General features: G+C 45.0%; 3 protein-coding genes across 3 annotated transcripts; all 3 read left to right on the plus strand.

Annotated features, from left to right (window-relative positions):
• The first annotated feature begins 1,022 nt into the window (after positions 1–1,022).
• Positions 1,023–6,455, plus strand: zmynd19 (zinc finger, MYND-type containing 19). The gene is made up of 6 exons (XM_058060580.2): positions 1,023–1,266; positions 2,132–2,191; positions 2,255–2,361; positions 2,543–2,683; positions 4,427–4,607; positions 4,692–6,455. The coding sequence occupies exons 1-6, from the start codon at positions 1,216–1,218 to the stop codon at positions 4,833–4,835; spliced, it is 684 nt and encodes a 227-aa protein (XP_057916563.1). The 5' UTR covers positions 1,023–1,215; the 3' UTR covers positions 4,836–6,455.
• Positions 6,456–7,336: 881 nt separating this feature from the next.
• On the plus strand, positions 7,337–8,621 carry tmem141 (transmembrane protein 141). Its single transcript, XM_058064769.2, has 5 exons — positions 7,337–7,510; positions 7,670–7,736; positions 7,941–8,024; positions 8,101–8,211; positions 8,304–8,621. The coding sequence occupies exons 1-5, from the start codon at positions 7,457–7,459 to the stop codon at positions 8,363–8,365; spliced, it is 378 nt and encodes a 125-aa protein (XP_057920752.2). The 5' UTR covers positions 7,337–7,456; the 3' UTR covers positions 8,366–8,621.
• Positions 8,622–10,199: 1,578 nt separating this feature from the next.
• sapcd2 (suppressor APC domain containing 2) lies at positions 10,200–17,383 on the plus strand. The gene is made up of 6 exons (XM_058064768.2): positions 10,200–11,226; positions 13,009–13,142; positions 15,075–15,221; positions 15,298–15,399; positions 16,212–16,322; positions 16,392–17,383. Exons 1-6 carry the CDS (start codon positions 10,440–10,442, stop codon positions 16,518–16,520), a joined length of 1,410 nt encoding a protein of 469 aa, XP_057920751.2. The 5' UTR covers positions 10,200–10,439; the 3' UTR covers positions 16,521–17,383.
• The last annotated feature ends 1,455 nt before the right edge of the window (positions 17,384–18,838 follow it).

Genomic DNA, 18,838 nt, shown 5'->3' on the forward strand with positions numbered 1-18,838 from the left:
TCTTAATCGCTTGATTCACCAAAATAGACAGATGCAATCTGTAGCTTGTAGAAAGAAGCAACGTCAACACACATAACGCACAAAGTAACCGATACTACTGCACAGGCATACAAATATCTACATGCAATACTTATGCCAAAAAATACCCATACATCCCTGCCGCAAGGCATGCTGGGCAGCTGGTAGTCCTCATCCGCCCAATATTTGGATTTGGAAAAATATGTTGAGGCGGTCAACAAGGAGGAGTTAACATACCCCATTGATATTGCAATATTTTATTGTTCATAGTAGTTCATATTGTTGCAGCTTTGCATATTGTTGTTGACATTTTGCTTGATGGCAATCATGGTTTTCAACCAATCTTGCTTATATTTTCTTTACTTGTCAGGCCCCTAAAGGTATGTACCAAATTGCTGATTCAGCTTATGTCAGCAATATTCTGTTTAAGCAGCATGTACACGCCCACTCTGCAAAGACTAAATGTTCATTGTGAAGGATGTCTCAAGCTAATGACTACCTTTCTATCCATATCACTTTTCCAAAGTGCTCATTCTCACGTGTTTTTTTTTTGAGGGGGGGTGCCTCTTAATTGAGCACCTGTGGGTAACTGGATATGTGATTGTGTCCTGTGTGTGTAACCTACATTGTCATCCTTATAAAGGAGCTGTTGTGTTGTTGTCTTGAGAGTACTCCTTCCTCTGCAGTGGCCTTTATGGCAATATGTGTGCAAATGCCTGCGTCAAGGCTGTTTTTTTTCCACAAAACGTCATTCAAGATGACGTCAGTCGATGATTTGCAGCGTCAAAATGTAAAAAGAAAAAAGAAAAGCATTGAAGCCACTAACAAATCCCACGCAGCTATCAACCATTCCCCGCGAAAATGGATGGGATCGGTCACAAGTGTGATGACGTAATATAAATAGGTGGGTTTAATCTGTACTCGAATCCTACTGGATATGAACCCGGAAATGGTGGGTTGAGAAAAACTAACGATCGTTTTGGTTGGACAGCAGGATTAAGCGTTTCTTGCCCCGCCCCTAGAATCTCGCCCTCCTTTCCTGCGCCAACAGCGGTGTGTCAACCCAGCGAGGCCCGGCTACCAGCCGCCGGAGAGACCCGGAGACCTGAACGGTTATCGTAGCAGGGCTTAGGGGGCTTCCTCCCCCGGACAACATTAACCCCTGATAACTGTTGTAACTGGTACCCTGCTCTCCTGATGTCGGACTTCAAGCTCGGGATTGTTCGGCTCGGCCGTGTGGCCGGGAAGGTGAGCAGCCATCCTGTGGTTGCCATGTGCGGCCGGGGGTGGGGGGAGGGCCCCGCCGGATCACAGACAAGCAGTTTATGTGGCTCCAATAACTCTTTGTTATCTCCTGCTTCTCGTTGACTTTGTATTTAATCAATTTAGCATCGTTTAAACAGTGGTGACCAAAGAGGTGTTCAATGCTAGCACCACGCAGCCTCGCTGTAATATGCTAACGCTAGCTAGCATGAGCAGGCTAGTCGGCGTTTGCCTGTTGTTTAAATGTTGTTACTTGTTTCTTTGTATGGCTGTGACACCGCCATGCTAGGTTTTTGAGCTAAACATTTTTCTTTTCATACCGCTATAATGACTGCGAGCATTTTGTCTAGCATTAGCAACGTAATTTGGATTACACAGCGTCTGCTAAAGAGGAAGCCATTGTCAGACGCTTTTATCCTGCACAAGAACACGTTCATTAAAAAGCTAATTGCACTAAAATGTCTAAGTCCGCTTTTTAGTTTTCAGTTATAAGGGGTGTAAGCTTGGAATGCTAGCCACGTTTGTTTGCCGGCTAGTGAGCGTGATGTACTGTCACGTTGCGTGTTTCCAGCCCCTGTGTATGGGGGCACACACACGGAATGCCAACATGGGGTTCTCGTTGCCAGATGTCACATGTTTACCCACCTGAGTGAGCATTTAGCATGTGGATAAGGATAGCAATCTGTGCTCGTGGTGTGTGGCACGTGGTCAAAAAGATGAGTATCATCCCCTATCACCTACCTATGACCGGAGATCACCATAATATATCCCACCAGGCATTTTGCCCAATAAGCAACTGTATTGGTGTGTCAATGTAGTTTCAATTGATCAATTTTGTCTCTTTTCATAGACAAAATACACACTGATTGATGAGCAGGACATCCCACTTGTGGAGAACTATGCCTTTGAGGTAAGTAATGACGTCATAAATTAAAATACAAAATCTGAACTGTTCATTTTTATGTGCTTCCAGGCACGCATGGAAGTCGATGCCGATGGCAATGGTGCCAAGATCTTTGCGTATGCTTTTGATATTGGCAAAGGTCGCTGGGCGGGGAGGCCGTTGCACGAGCTGCTCTGGTGAGTCGTTGGTTCATCTCGGGCGGGGAGTCGCCTCTTTGTAAACGATAAGAGGTTACCTTTCCTTTTTGTGTCTACTAGGGCGTTATTAACGCTTCCTGTCTGTAACCACCATGTAATTGAGGTCTATGGTGGTGTTTCTTTTACAATAAATGATTCAAACATGTCTGGCTTTCCTCAGGGAGAAGCACCGAGGAGGGATTGCCCCGAGTTTTCAAGTGATCCACATCAACTCGGTGACGGTTGACAACCGGCTAGACAACCTACGACTGGTGCCTGTCGGTTGGAGCCCCAAGCCGGAGGAGATTTCCAGCAAACAAAGGCAAGACTCACGTTTGACGCATTTTATTAGTGATACTAAGTGGTGTTCTTTTCTTTGCCTTTTTTGGGGGTCAAAAAGGCGAAAGGGAAACTTGGATCTTAAAGGAAAACTGCACCTTTTCTTTTGTTTTGCTGCTTGTGAGACACAAACGCATCTTTCTCTTTTCTGTGCGTTCTGCACATACAGTATAAAAACAGCTAAAGAGACGGATCATTACTACACGTAATGGGACACACCTATTAAGATTAAGATATGCCTTTATTCGTCCCTCAGTGGGGAAATTTGTATGCTGCCTACAAAGGCCACAATTAAAACCAGATCTAGGTTTTAAGGTTTTATATACGTGTAGTAACATAGGAATAAATGCCTATAAATATTAACTTTTTCAAAGTCTTAAAAATAAAAACTCGGCAGCATGCATGTGTGACACATTGCAGATGCACCTCAAGCAACTCATTCTTCAAACATTCTTGCCAGTCAAGTGGAAAAAGAAGTTAAGCATGGCAAAATGCATTTTGGGCTGTTTATCTTAAGGGACAGAAAAGAAACGTGTATGTAATGGTAATGGTTTTATTTCATTTTTATGCATCAAATTACAATTAAATGCATCACATAATCAGTTCACAGTTCCACATGTCCAAAAGGAGTAGGAAGAAGCAAAGCTCCATCTGATACTTTTACAATCAGTAACTGTTACATTTGTTCACTTCCTGCTTTCCTAATATAGTTAAATTTTTTTTGTCACGTACCGAAGTACGAGATGATGTGACCATACTGTGACCATACTGTCAATATAGTGATATATATATATATAGCACATCATGACTGGTTCAAGACTCTTCATCCTTGTATTTAGCAAACATCAACTGCTTGTATTGTTTCTTGAATTGGCTCATCGTTGTGCATTGTTTGAGGGTCTTACTCAATCCATTCCATAGTTTGATTCCACATACTGAAATGCTATGGCTTTTTAATGTCGCCCTAGCATATAAGTGTTTCAAATGTAGTTCTTCCCTGAGATCATATTTCTCCTCTCTTGTAGAGAAGTATTGGATGACATTTTTAGGTAATTGGTTATTTTTAGCCTTATGCATTATTTTAGCTGTTTGAAGATGAACTATGAAGTATTTGTGATTTTAGAAATAAGGAGTTAGTATGTTCTCTGTAGGCGGCATTATGAATTATCCTTACTGACCTTTTTTGCAGTACATTTCGTGAGTGAAGATTGCTTTTATAGTTATCACCCCATATTTCCACACAATAAGATATGGTAGAACCAGAGAGCAATAAAGAGTGTGGAGTGATTTCTGATTGAGAACAAATTTTGCTTTGTTCAATATTGAAATATTTCTGGCCACCTTATGTTGTATATTTGTAATATGTGGTTTCCAGCTCATATTTTCATCTATTGTGATCCCAGAAATGTATTTTCCTTCACCCTTTCAATGTCTACATGTCTATTTGTTGTTGCTGGTGCATGTCCTTTCTGCTGTTACCAAACAGCATGATTTTATGTACTTTTAGAGTAGTCTGTGTTCAACTTGTACTGCACTATCGATGAACAGTTATTTTCTGAATGGCTGGTAACACCAGCAGGATAATTGGTGGTGGTACCATTGTGGTCTTGGGCTACACGAGTGCTGCTGGAAAAGGGGAAGAAGTGGGTCATTAAGGGAAAACGTGAATTTCAACATGTCCTGACATTGTGGGTTTCATTTAGTTACATTTCCTTGACTTACCCAGGGAGCAGTCACTCTACTGGCTGGCCATCCAGCAGGTTCCGGCCGACCCGGTGGAGGAGCAGTACCTGGAGCTGAGCCGCACACGCTACTATAACGCCAACGGCGAGCTAGTGGAGGAAGAGGAGTGTTCTTGCACGTATTACGAGTGTCACTACCCGCCGTGTTCGCTCATCGAGAGGCGGGTGAGTCTCGAGTTTGAAGAGCCCAAGCAGCCGTTTGTCAGTCGGTGTCCACATGGATTCATGGCGCCTCTGGTGTCTTTACAGCTTCGTGAGTTCAACATCTGCGGCCGATGCCAGGTGGCGCGCTACTGCGGCTCCCAGTGCCAGCAGAGGGACTGGCCCGCCCACAAGAAGCAGTGTCGAGAGCGCAAGCGGGTGCTCGCCTTGGAGTCGGAGCCTGAGCGGTGATCTTCCCGTTGCCTCGGAAGGGAAGCGGCGGTGGCGGGAAAAAAAAAAAAGGTTAGGAGTAAGAGACAACCACAAGAGACGATGTCACTTGCCCTGACTGATGGAATGATGGGATTTGGGAGGAAATGAGTGGGGGGGGGTGCTCTCAGACAGACATCCGCCACTTCCCAGAACAATTAATTATCCATGGCTTGCTTCTCACATGGACAACAGGAACTTTTTGTCTCGGGGTGGGTGCATCCCTGAGCTCGACCTGCTGCTGCTAATCATTTGGCGAGGCGACGACTTGTCTTGCCGACCAACTGGACTATAGCTTCTTTTGGACATCCTCATCCGGTTCCGAACCTCCACACAGCCTCTGCTAAACGAGTCGAACCCCTGGGGGGGGGGACGCTGCGACGGGACCTTGTCACTGTACTTCCAGCGGTGCGTGTGGCGGCCATTGACACCTTTGACACCCACCGCCCTCCTCATGCAACCCTCCCGTCTGCTGTTGCTGCCACCACCCCATCAGAATGGATCACACTAACAGTATTTTGTGTGTGTGTGTGTGTGTGTGTGTGTGTGTGTGTGTGTGTGTGTGCACGCGTGCTCATGTGTGTTCTGCCAAGGATGAGTGAATGCGTCTTCTTAAAGGGGCCATATTCCAGTTTAAAGTTTTATATTTAATACTTAGTCACTGTTTTGTAGTAAAGTAGCTGCTGAATAGTGGCATTTTTTCCCCCTTTTTTTAATCATGATGGTACAAAATCCACTTGCTAAAATCTCCTTGTGGCAATATTTGGTACTTTTTCCCCCCTAATTCACGGTGCCACTTATTAATCACTGAAGAAAGCAATTTAAGAAATCCCTCCATTCCTTTTGTTTGTGTGTATGTGCGTGCACATGTGGAGTTTTTGTGAGTGCGTGTTTCTCGGGGGCGGGGGGGTTATTTTTCTGAAGAAATTCTATCAATGGAGCTATATTTATTTAAAATATTGATTGTGAAAACCGATTAAGTCCTGATATTTGAAGGCAAAACTGAAGTGGACAGTATGGGACCTTTTTTTGCATTTTTTTATTATTATGACTTTGGGTAAGGGGTTTACTACTTGATTATTATTGTCTGTTGCTCAGTCATGCCCTTCCAAGGTTTTTTTCTACTCTGTCACTGAAATCTTCCACTTGTCTCCGACTTGAGTTCCCTCCCAACCTTTTGCTTATATTTTATTTCAGAGACTATTTTTAATTAGGAAAACTGTGTCATCTTTGCCTTCCAACTTCTATAATGATGCTCGGCGTGTCCTCGCTGAGTCCAGACACTTTTGGAGCATGTATGTCCCTGCATTCACATGCCACTTGATTGTGTATTTGTATGTTTACGTGCGTGAGAGAGAAAGAGGTTTGCACCACTGCACTAAAAGGTTGGCTCCCATGTTAGCACATTTTGTCGTCGATGGGATTTATTTGGACGTTGTGTCTGAAGTTTTTTTTTCATTTCGGTTGGTTTTTGTAAGAATATAAACATGAATCACTTAGAAATAAAGAGCTACAATATGTGGATAGAGTCAAGGGGGCGGGGACAACACAATTGCTTTTCCTATGTAAAATGTTGATCAATAAAAATGAATAATATTTGTGTCCGGATTCGTCGTAATTTGACAAACTTGGTAGAGCATATTGAGCTGTCAATCCCACTAATTGGGTTTAATAATAGACATGTTATTGTCAGGTAAATAGCAACACAGTAGGGGAGCAGGTTGCTTATCCTTTGGTGTTCAGCAGTTCAAGTGTAGAAACATGAAATTACTTTCTGGTAAAAGTAGGATTTCCTGCTTCATTTAGTGTTCTGCAACATTAGTGGACCAGCCAGGAGGAGATGGAAGACAAGAAAAATTTGTTCTTTTAGTCATTAAACAAAAATAACTACTCTATTTTACATTAAACTACAAAACACCTTTTTACAGAGCTGTCAATTTTACTACAACGGCTTGAAAAAGTTGATCAAACTGTTTAATCACTTTCCCATAAACTTTCCACCTTCTTTCTCTTGTAACAGATGTAAAGCATCCCAACCTGCATGGTCTGGTAACTGAAGCCTGTGTGTTGCTGCATTCCCTCCATCTGCCGCCTCTTTTCACTTTTTTGGAGGGCATTGTGGTGTCACAATGCAGCCAAAGGAGGCCATGGGGGTCAGCAGAGGGGGTGCTGTCTAGGACAAAAATTGTAAAGAAGGGCCTGGACTAGACAAATGGACTGTATTTCAATCAATGTTTATGGCAACTTTATTTTCTTTGTATGTATTCATGGGGAAAATATGCTCTTTTTAAAATCAAATTACTTCATTTTTTATTTTATGTATTTAAAATAACAGATTTAATGTCATTATTTCATGTTTTATGTCATGAAATTCTCAGCAAACAACAGAGAAGAAGCCCTGGTGTTGATGTATAAGTTGCAGTATCACCTCCAGGTCTGTGGGTGTCGCCCTTGTTGAGGCAATCTGCTTGCAATCTGCTTTTTACTCAGTTGTTGTTTTGTCTCCCGGAAGTTGTATAACTGCCCGGCATCTGGACAGTGTATTTGTTTTACGTAAAATACTGTTTTATTTATTACTATTTAGTTTCATTTTGGTGAAAATTATGGTAAATCTAGGTCTGAGGAGAGTGGACGATGCGTTGGTGGCAAAACATCCGGTGAGCTTTTTTTAATGTAGCGTGTCTAGCTGTGTCAAGTCTATTTAGAGGACGCGCTTGTACTATGTTTGTATTATATACATATATATATATTATATTATATATACCAATACAATTAATGGGAGTACGCTTTTTTTTCTTGCTGTGTGTTTGTCTTAGGGATTGGAAAGTTATGCTGCCTGCCAGTCTCATGCCTTCATGAAGGGGATTGGGACGTTTGTGTTTGGTAGGTAAAAGTATTTTCATTACGAGTTGACTGTATTTTTTTTACACCGTTTCCTATACGCAAATACATCGTGGCTGGGATTTAAATATGCATTGTCCCTAATAAAAAAATATATTCAGCAGCTTGTCAGGTGTGATATTATGTCTTTGAGAAGGACGAGGGGTTTTCATTAACAGGCGCCATGTTTTGAATCATCTTTTACAGGTGCTGTTGGCTTTTTCGTCATTCAGAAAGTTCTGCAGAAGAGACTGCCCTATCCTCTGCAATGGAATCTCCTCATTTCCATTGGTGAGGATAAATAAAAACACCTATTTTTCCCTCTTCTGTGTCTCCTCTCCATAATGCCACGCCTCTTCTCTCTCAGCGGCATCGTCAGTAGGCAGTTATGCCGTGACACGGTGGGAAACGCAGAAGTGCTCCGACCTCTGGTTGCTACTAGAAACTGGCAAAGTCCCAGACAGATCATCGCCACAGGGTGAGACTCTGTGGTCTGAATGTTACGTACTGCACATGTCCAAACCCGAATGCTGGGTGTTTACCACTTTCTGTCTCGAATTTGTCTTTTAGTGCCTAAAGTAGAGGACGCAACAAAGACTGGGAAGACAAAATATGGTGATGTGATGGATTGAAAGTTTTGGGACACTTGTTAGATGAAACCTACCATGAACATACCATGAATCCTCCAAATGCCAAAACCGACAAGACCAGGGCATTAGATAACAGCTTTTATCATGATTTGGGGTGCATGAAAAAGTGGAAAACACAATGTAGCTAATACATTTTTAACTCTGTGTTGCATTGAGTTGCATGAGACATCAACTTTGCCTTCACGTGTCCAAGCGGCATTAACAAGAGGATGAACATGAATTTGGAGGTTAGGATTTAGTGTGGCTCTTTTTGTAAGAAGCACATGTTAGGTCTATAATCTGGTATTAGTTTATTTTTTGGTCGTGTTTGTTTGTTGGCTGTGCGACACAATTTAAACACGCATCACGCAGCGATCATCAATGACCCCCCGTGGAAATGTGCAAATGTAACTGAATCCATGCCAACACAATTGATGGCTTGGTGAGCAATCGTGTCAACGGTGTTGATCAAAGCCTTTTAAAGGCTGACGTTTTGACACCATGGAGCAGATACATCATCAATTCTAGTCATTTCAGCTGTTCAAATGTACTTGTTTGTGCAAATCAAACTAAATATGGTTATGTGCCACCTATACAAACAATAGTGTCTTTAATGGCAACAGTGAAGTGGACAAAGTCTCTCACTTTGGGGAGAATATCTGTCCAATGCAGATAAAGGAGGCAAATTTCTGGCTTTCACTTTGAATGCTTTTTTGTTGTTGTTCCCTCACTGTTACTTGAAGGCGCTAAGATTGTTTTTTCACGTGAACGAGCCTTCCAATCCTTTGTCACATGCACAGGGATGCCGCCTAAGAGAGAGACGTGTAGGAACAGAACAAACAGGACAATTAAAGATGGCGTTGAATAACATAAGCAGCATGCGGCATAGTTGGCAAGCTCCGGCAGCAACTTTTATACAGCGTGTGTGCGTGTTTAGTGCAGCAGCACTGCAAGGACATGACAGCGGAAGATGAAGAGAGCGGGGTTGAGTGCTCATTTGTCCGACTCAGAGTCATCCCACTGAGGTCTGACCTCCTCTTTCTGTCACTCGCTTTCTTTGCTTATATAACAGAAGATCATGCGTTGACCCCCCTCCCCCCAAAAAAAGGTCCAATACAAACACTAAGGCTACCACAGGGTCAAATCAATACTATACAAAATATGGGCTAGTGGATCATTTGCTTTACTTGATCTCTACTGGCCTGCAGCCATAATCAATACTCACAGATGTATTTGTTGACTATAACCAGCGTGTGATTGATTTTACAGGGGAAGTCAATTCCCTCTCAGTGTGACGCCTATATAAGTCCAATCAAGGATTAATTATTATTGTTTTTAATGTGGTCTGACAGGAAAAACAAGACATGAGACAAAATATAGGGTATCCATGTTGTTATTCCAAAATGAGTCATTCAGCAAACAGATGGGGATTCAAGCCTGGGCAGGTAAGGTAAGTAAGTGATGGGTGAGGATGAAGAAGAAACAAAATGGACTATAGGTGAAAAAATATCTTATACCAATGAAGAGCAAGGGTTTTCACATGTTGAGGCAACAGCTGTATACCTTGGGTGGATGCAGCAGCTTGAGAAAAATTATCAATTTTCAACATCAGTTACATAAAAATGCAAATGTTTTTTTTTAGTTCCTATGCTAATAAGCCAACACTTGCAGACCCTAAAGAGAAAGTCCCCTATATGAATAACGTCCCAGTATGAGTCATAAACAAAAGCGCACAACTCAAACTAGAGCTTACCTCAGCTCTCCACCAATCACAGTTCACCTCCTGCGCGTCTCGTCCAATCAGCGGGCTCGGAGCGCGGTTTGAAGGGCGGTGCTGCCGCTGTAGGTCCAGAGGAGGAATGTTCGGAGGGAGTTTCACTGGCGAGCTCTGACTGAACCACGACGCGATAAAAACATGACTAATTCCAAAATATGACGTATTACTTTGAATATTATGACTTGTTGTTTAAATTAAGTCAGGGTTTATTTGTTTGCATTCCGTTTTTAGATAACCCACTTGCAAAAACAAAAGTTAACCGATTGGTAGTTTTGGCTAGCTAGGGAGTAATCGATAGTAATGGCTTTGATAGCCACGGAGCATGGCTGCAAAATGAACGGAACGTCGGTGATATATGGCCGAGTAGGGCCGAGAAAAGACGGCTTCCACGGAAAGGTGGACGCTCCCAAGAGCGGACAAGCGAAGGAGGGCGAATATTCAACAGATGGACTCCCCAAAGCGTTCCTGCACAGCCTGAGGACCCTGTTTGACATCCTGGATGACGGCGGTAGAGGATACGTCCACATATCCGAAATCGAAAGCCGCTGGCAGGGCGCTGACACTCGGGAGCTGCCCGGTGGTGTGTTGAGTTGCCTCCGCCGGGTCACACCTCCGCACGGCTGCCTCACATTCGAACGTTTTGTCGCGGGGCTCCGCTACTCCATGCTCAACCCGGAGAACCACCTTAAAGCCCAGGCCGCCGTGCACCCTCAGCAGGCTCCGAAGCAGACCCAGAAACCAGCACCGTTGTCCGCATGCAACGTCGGGACCAGGGTGGAAAACAAGGTCCGTCCGCTTGGGCCGAGCAACGTCACCAACATCCAGCCTCATCGCGCATTGATGAGCCGAGCCAGGCCGGATGAATTAGCTGGCTACCCGGCGTGTGGACCGGTGAGGTACGGTGCCGGGTACGAGAGGCCCGGAAGGAGCTTGGAGCGGATTCCTGCCGCTCAGGACGGGGGCACTGGTAGTGGTGGATGCTACCGGGTGGAGCCGGGTCATGTCTCCAAAGCATCACAGCCCCAGCAGAGCCGGGTCAGGTCCATTGAGTCTCTGGCCCTGGAATCACCTCAGCTCCAAGGACCAGGTATGTGCTACCAAAGTCACTTTTAACTCATTAAACGTCAGGATAAGCCGTTATCTTCTATACAATGTGTTAATCAGACTTTTGGGGTACACATACAGCAAAGTCTAATACAAGCATGTGGCAGTTTTTATTCACATTCTAATAGCAAATCATTCATCCATTTTCTACCGCTTTTCCTCACAAGGGTTTGCGGAGTGCTGGAGCCTATCCCAGCTGTCTTCAGCCGAGAGGCGGGGTACACCCTGGACTGGTCGCCAGCCAATCACAGGGCACATATAGACAAACAACCATTCACACTCACATTCATACTTATGGACAATTTGGAGTCGTGAAATTAACCAAGCATGTTTTTGGAATGTGAAAAACCCACGTATGCACAGGGAGAACGTGCAAACTCCACATAGAGATGGCCGAGGGTGGAATTGAACACTGGTTCCAAGCGCTGAGGTCTGCGCGTTAACCACTCGATCGCCGTGCAGCCCCAAATCCGAATCTATTCCTGCAAATAGTAGCATACCTCACTATTGCCAAAACATTTTCAAGCCCTCATGCAGACAAGCAAAACTGCATGACAACGTTGTGTCACGCATTAATATTGCACAACACAGCAGCAACAGAACCAATGTTGTAGCAGCGTGTCGATGTGACACGTGAACATCATGTCTGTCATATTTGACGTACGACAGTGAGAATGGGGATAGAAGAATTTAGCTGATAATTAATGTCAACTTTTTTCTTTGCCAAATTGTACTGAGCAGCCAGGACACAAAGTATGCCACTATTAAGTTCTTCCCTTTTTGATTCTATGGTTATCATGACACTATTGTTACTACCCGTTTATGGTGGCTAAATACATTTGAAGGATACATTTTGAGGATTATTTTCTCCCCAAAATGACTTTTGGGTTTAAGAACATACTAGAATGGGGGGGGGGGGGGTTATCTTTAAACGCTGTTAAATCCAGGTCAGGTCATAGAGGTCAGAGAGGTATCTTCCCTCCTTCGAGGAAACCCGTGCCGTGACCCTGCATCTGCGTGACTGGTGATGCTCAATTCTCCCCTGGTGTGATGGACTTTTGCTTGCTCATTATCTCACTGTCTCTCGCTCGCTCGCTGTCACACACACACTGGCGTCGTGACGAGTCTCTCTGAGTTAAGGTCTGATCTCTGCACCGCCAGCCTTGCATTGCCTGAAGCTCTGAAGGCCACGCTCTCTTGCTCACACTCACTTCAATTGTTTGAAAAGTTTTTTTTTTATCCAGCCAGCAGTAAGCATTGGTTTGGTTGGCTTTGGATGCTGTTGTTTTGCTTTATGTTGCAGCATCTATGCAACGGCGACTCTGTTTTTTTGCTTCGGCATCTACTACCCACAGATCACATGTTTAGGACATCTTGACACTTTTGGCTATTTAGTGTGGGCAGACAAATGCGCCAGTTGTGCACTGCTGTAATCTCTCACATGCTGCCAAACCGCCGTTGGATTAGTGCAGATTACAGCACGCAGGTCAGACCTCGCTAAATCACAGCAGAAATGTCCTGCCACTAACCCCCCCATGGTCCTCACGCTGCCTTTGGAAAAATGGCAACACACCATCATCATCCATGCTATTACACAGCATGTAAGCTTCTTTGTCAGCTATGTATTTTAAAAAGCAGGACTGCCTGGAGCCACGTGGGCTCAATGTAAATAGCTCCCTCGTGTGGTGAATATCGACAACTGCTGGGTGCTCTGTCCTGCAAAAGTACGTCAAATAATCGATATTACTTCCCTCATGTGTCCCAGGTGTCGTCAAATCGAATTTGCCCAGATCCCAGAGCGAGTCGGCGACGGGATTCACGGGAGGATCCAGGCGACACGGGCGCACCCGGGACGAGCAGCGACGGCACACCATATCCAACGGAGTAGATTACGAAATGGTGGGTGTGCAACAGCCGGCACCTTGTGCATCTTGTACATGCATACGCACATTTTAACTTCCAAGTCCGTTACATCTTTTCTACCTGGAGAAAGAGGCGGCCTTATCATTTTTTATGTTGTGTTCCTCCTTAAGCCAAGATTTTGGTTAAAACTAAATCCTCCGTTTTATAAGATAAATTCGATCAATTCATGTTCTCCCCATGCGTGGGTTTTCTCCGGGTACTCGGGTTTCCTCCCAGATTCCAAAAATGCCCCACAGGTATGAATGTGAGTGTGAATGATTGTCTATATGTGCCCTGCCATTCGCTAATGACCTCGCCTCTCGTCTGATGTCAGCTGGAATAGGCGAACCTACTGAGGATAAGCGGCATAGAAAATGGATGGATAGCTAGATAAACGAATGCTCAACCACATATTAGCAATTAGTTAAGACGCTTGATAGTGTTCATATTTTTCAACCGATCCTGTTTCAAATATTACAGACGTGCCTTTGCCACTCCCCTCAAGGTGACGAAGACCCCGTCAGTTGAACTTAAGAAGGAGTCAAACTTTGGGGTGGCTTGCAGCAATTGAGGAGCATCTCGTAGGCGTCCATTGTCTGGTCTGTTCGTGTTGATGTCTTGATGTTATTGCTGAGTCCAATAGGAACTAGCAGAGAACTGAATCAGTTTTAAAGGAGGTTTGGTTCAGGCCCAGCATCATTTCCTATTGGCTGCCCCCTTCCCCTCCCATGCCTTTTCCCCTCCCACCGTCCCCTCTGAGGCTCATGCCTTCCTGTGTTCTGATCCCCCCACCCCCCCTTTGCTTTCACTATTTTCCTCACCTTCTGTCCAGCCTGCCCAATCTTTTTTCTCTCCTTTTTGTTATCTCCTTCTCCTCTCTCTCCTCGCTTGGCCTTTGCGTCCTAAGAGGCTGACCCCTCTTCCTCCTCCCCCTCCCGTCCCTCCTCCCCTCCTCCCCCCTCCTCTCCGTCCCTCCCACTGAGGCTAACTAGGCCCGCCGCTGCCCCGATGGTAGCGAGCCGGGTCGGGCCCGGGGGCCCGGTGGACATAGAGGAGTCAGTCGGGCGAGGCGGCCCAGCTTGGACGGCCGTTTGGGCCGCATACACTACAGTCTTCATCCCCCTCAGCAGCAGCCTCTACAGCGGCAAGGCTCTGCAGTTTTTCCTTTGGGTGAGTAGATTAGGTTCGTAGGAACAAGTTGGGGGGGGTTGTTTTTTTTTTTTTGTTGTTGGAGACTTTTAGAGCAACTTTCCTCTCGGTAATTCTTTGCCTTCCTTTGTGTCGGAGCTTATTTACCGCCTGCTCTTTTGTTGACTAACGTTTGAAAAGGTTACATTCATCGTGTGTGTGTGTGTGTTCATGTACAAGCTGGGGGGGCGCTGGCTTGAACCCCCACAACGGACATTTGTGGACTTTTCTATCACCTTGCAGCCTTCTGTCCACCCCCCCCATCACCCCTTAACCTTGCCACGGCTGCCTTATTTAGACGCCATCACAGTTAAACCTTCCACTTGTTTATATAACATCACTCAGCGAGGGATTGTAGTCAGCTGCATACGGGATGGAACCGCGTCATGGGGGAGTGTTTGTGTGTGTGTTTGTGTAAAAGTGAGCCATCAAGTGGCTGAATGCCAGCGATGAGGCCAGGACTGTGCAGCATGCACGGACAGCCTGGTCAGCACAACTCTTTGCAGAGACACACTGGGGGGGGGGGGGGGGGCAGCCATCATTGAAGTGAGTTGGCTGTTTACCCCATTCTTAGGTTGCTGTACGGTTGCCATGACACCGGCTCCTCTCGACATTGTCTGGCACGGGAGTTCCAACACAATTAGACTCTGCGTTTTTGTCCAGACGCCGTCTCCCCCCCCCCCCCCCCCCTTGTGTGACGACAGCTTTTCTCTGCTTTTCCTTCTTCCTTGTGCGTCCCAGCTGAAGCAAATGAAGGAGCTGGAGCAGGAGAAAGACTCGCTGCTGGCGGGCCTGGAGGTCGTGGAGCGGGCCCGGGACTGGTACCAGGGCCAGATCCACAGCGTCACAGAGAGACAGCGGCAGGTTGGGCAAAGCTCCCAGTGCACGGTGGGTAAAGCGTCCGGCTCCGTCCGTCTTATGGCGTCGTACTTCCGCCGTCTCAACCGTTTGTACCTATTTGTAGGACCTTTTCACCGAGGCCAACCAGAGTCGCATCAATGTTCTTATTCCCAAACTACAAGAAGTCAACCGCTGCCTCAACGACCTCATTTGCTGCACCGGAATGGTGAGCATGAACCTACCATACAGCTATTACACTATATACTACTACTACTACTACTACACTACTTGTACCGCATACACAGTTGGGATTCACTGCTCTACTTTACTACAGTACACTCAAACTATTACTACTACTGTAGTGGTTCTAATACTTCACGACACAAATACTATACACATGCTGCACTAAAATGATACAATGTTATAGTACACAAATACTATACCTATACTTGACTGCACTACTATATACTGATACTACACTACACTACTGGTATCCGAATATAAACCTATATACTACTACTCTACTACTTTAACCCTACACTAATACTACAGTATGGGGATTGGTGAGTTTTAACATTCCTGTAACCTGTACAATACTGTATTACTATGCTGTACTACTAATGCAGCACCTCCAGTACTACTATAGTATACTACATGGAATGGTGACTTCTTAGCAGCTAAGGACAAGACCACTAAGTCGTTTGAGTTGATGGCCTAAACATGACTTTGTCGATGTCACATGACATCAGTCGGCTCCTGAGGTAAGAGGTAAGATGCCTATACCTAGAACAAAAACTCTATGCTAGTTATGATGGCTTAGCTTGGCGTCCTGAACTCCACAACAGAAAACTAAACTATGATTTTGTGATGAATCGGTAAAAGCATTGTCGGCTGCATTGTCTTAATATAATCAATTACATTTCTTGTACGTCTGAAATGTTGGCAAATGCTAACTGGATGTGCTACACTAATGGCTAGCATCTTTACGTCCCAAGGCAACGCCATTTTTCTTTGAACTCTCCATCTTCGTTTCCGCAGGCGTCGTTCCCCTCCAACGGTGCTCAGACGGCGACGAGCTCGCAGCCTCCAGTTCCAGCCCCCCCACAAGCCATCCAGCGATTGAAGGACCAGAACCGACTTCTCACGCAGGTCTCACAAAGCCCACGGCATCAACATAGTGCGGCCTTGGCGTTGTTTGAATCCCTCTGCTTCACGTAGGAGGTGACGGACAAGAGCGAGCGCATCACCCAGCTGGAGCAGGAGAAGTCGGCCCTGATAAAGCAGCTCTTTGAGGCCCGCGCCCGCAGCGTCCAGGACACCAGCACCATGGACTCCACCTTCATCTGACCCTCACATGGGAGAGGCGGAGCCAAGCATTCGTAAGGTCGAAGCGAACCCTCGTTTACCCAGGCGGTGCACCTTTTTTGACACACAAGCACACCTTTTGACTGCAACCTGTAACCTCTCCACTCCACACAAGCGCGTCATGCACGGCTGAGACACTCCAACTTTTAGTTTTTCCTTACTTCCTGCTGCTCGAACACCGTAGGAAACTACCACTTTTGCAAAAATATATATATACAGTATATATTTTTACAGTAAAATGGCTACAAATATGCTTCTGCATCTAAAGTTGATGTCCTCTTATCTCCACTTTGAGTCTTTTCAGCCCTGAATTTTTGATCTTGTAGCCGCATGTTATATTTTGTGTTACAAAGCCTGTACATGAATTCTGCAATGTTGTAGCAAGATGGCGGGGGGAGGAGGTCAGTCAACGTGATCCAGAGGTGGACGAGAGACTTTTAGAAAGTTTGCACGTGGAGGAAAGTGTGTGGGGGGGGATGACGTGGTGTCAGAAGCTAAAACACTCTTTCGGGCTAAATGTGACGTATTGGTCCTCTGGAGAGATGATTAGCACATCAAAGCTAAAGCTAAACACGTCGCCATCCGCATCTTTAGCTACCACTAGTTTGTGGATGGCAGTATAACAAACTCAAATCAACTGTGGTAAGTGTATGGTACTGTTGGGGTGGGGGGTCTACATATAATGTAGTTATATAGCATTGAATGTTTTCTTTTTTTGCTGCTCAAGGTACATCACGCAAGTGAAACTCTCCCCCACCCCCACCCCCCACCCGCCAGCCCTTTTCTATTACTAGTACTTTGAATGAAATGTCAAACAATAAATAAGAGCAAACAGGGTAACCAAACTTCTGTGCTTCTTTATTCACATTAACCACATCAGCTTTATTTATAGCACTGGATGAGCTGCAGCAACCTGAGAAAAATAAAGAATAATTATGATTTAACCATGCTAAGCTAATTTCAGTTGTGTTTAGATCAAAATACGGGACTTTTGATCAGAGCTTTTCTTTGCTTTGGCACCTTTTGACTTAGCATGTATTGACCTACATTGGATTGGTTTCAGCAGCTTTCATCCCGCCCCCTCATTGGTTTCAGCATCTTTCATCCTTCTGTGTTTCTGTGTCGAAAACGTGTGGACACCCCGAGTTAATTGTGAAAAAAAAAAACATCTCTCGTGTGAAATCCTTCAATATCAGGAGGGTTCTTGCTTTGAATACCAACTCAATCCTTTGTGGCCCCTTCAATAAATGGGGCCCATAAATCAGCCTAACTAAAATGGGATGGTCTCTATGGCAGGGGAGTTAAAAGTGCCGCCATTTGTGGCACATTTCTGACTTAAAACAGCAAAGATTAGAGCAAAAACACATTTAATAGGTGAGAGAAGAGGAAAAGCACAATGGGCCCCCTTTAAAGAGTTGTAGACTTCAATGTTTCACTACTTTCTGTTTCTGAACTTCCTGTTCTCGAGCAAGCAACTGAACGATAAAACTCCCAAAGGTGTGCCAATAATAAAGGAGGCAAATTGACATCCCCATCCTCGTGTGTACAAATGGACGTTGGACATGTGCCTCAATAAGTTCAGAGGTCAAATTAAGTTGACATGATTTTAGATTCAAAGTGACTCACGTTTTGTGACTAGTGTATATCATTTTTGGGGGATTTTTCCATGAGTTAAAAAACAAAATCAAAGTGGCCTCGGCCTTTTTTGGCTTTTCAGTATGGACACTCCCACTGTATGGGAAATATGTCTACTTTAATACCTTCCTTTATAGCGATTTTTGCACTTTTGTGAGTGTATTACATATGTGTAAACTGTTCTGTTGCACACTTTGGAACCCTCTATGGTTCCACATGGCTCATGCATCTCCCGTAGAAGATGAGTACGAGCGCAGGAGGCAGATGTGCAGGTAAACGAACGTGGGTCATATTTCAAGGCGACACGCGCAGACGTGAGCCACTGAAGCAGCTCTTCTTGTGCCTGCACTGACACAGCAGAATGCCTCGTTGGGGTAAAAGGTCACCAGAGATGTCCTTCTGTAAGCCGTGTCACCACCATAGCGTGAAAAACATGTCAGCCTGCCGTAACAGCCTCCAAAGTGTTACGGCAAATTGAATCATGACTGATTTTTCTGGACGGTTGCATCAGTTGTTTACTGCCAATTTTCCGTCAGGCCCCATTGCTTGGTTGCATCATTGCCAATCGGTGTTGAACGGATGATGGCTTGCCACGACACGTCCCGCCACATGGTGCCTGTTGCATACACACCCCCCAACCTTACTTTTTTTTTTCTTTCCACCTG

Source organism: Doryrhamphus excisus, linkage group LG10 (assembly GCF_037039965.1).
Source record: "Doryrhamphus excisus strain RoL-2023G ecotype Guam linkage group LG10, RoL_Dexc_Guam_v1.1, whole genome shotgun sequence".
Taxonomy (NCBI): Eukaryota; Metazoa; Chordata; class Actinopteri; order Syngnathiformes; family Syngnathidae; genus Doryrhamphus; species Doryrhamphus excisus.

Excerpts from the sequence above, each read along its gene's own strand:
- zmynd19 (XM_058060580.2), top strand. The coding sequence starts at position 1,216 with ATGTCGGACTTCAAGCTCGGGATTGTTCGGCTCGGCCGTGTGGCCGGG. Across the intron at positions 1,267-2,131 it reads TCGGCCGTGTGGCCGGGAAG|ACAAAATACACACTGATTGA; the intron begins GTGAGCAGCCAT and ends CTCTTTTCATAG. Across the intron at positions 2,192-2,254 it reads TGGAGAACTATGCCTTTGAG|GCACGCATGGAAGTCGATGC; the intron begins GTAAGTAATGAC and ends ATGTGCTTCCAG.
- tmem141 (XM_058064769.2), top strand. The coding sequence starts at position 7,457 with ATGGTAAATCTAGGTCTGAGGAGAGTGGACGATGCGTTGGTGGCAAAA. Across the intron at positions 7,511-7,669 it reads CGTTGGTGGCAAAACATCCG|GGATTGGAAAGTTATGCTGC; the intron begins GTGAGCTTTTTT and ends TGTTTGTCTTAG. Across the intron at positions 8,212-8,303 it reads AGACAGATCATCGCCACAGG|TGCCTAAAGTAGAGGACGCA; the intron begins GTGAGACTCTGT and ends TTTGTCTTTTAG.
- sapcd2 (XM_058064768.2), top strand. The coding sequence starts at position 10,440 with ATGGCTTTGATAGCCACGGAGCATGGCTGCAAAATGAACGGAACGTCG. Across the intron at positions 11,227-13,008 it reads ACCTCAGCTCCAAGGACCAG|GTGTCGTCAAATCGAATTTG; the intron begins GTATGTGCTACC and ends CATGTGTCCCAG. Across the intron at positions 15,400-16,211 it reads TCATTTGCTGCACCGGAATG|GCGTCGTTCCCCTCCAACGG; the intron begins GTGAGCATGAAC and ends TCGTTTCCGCAG.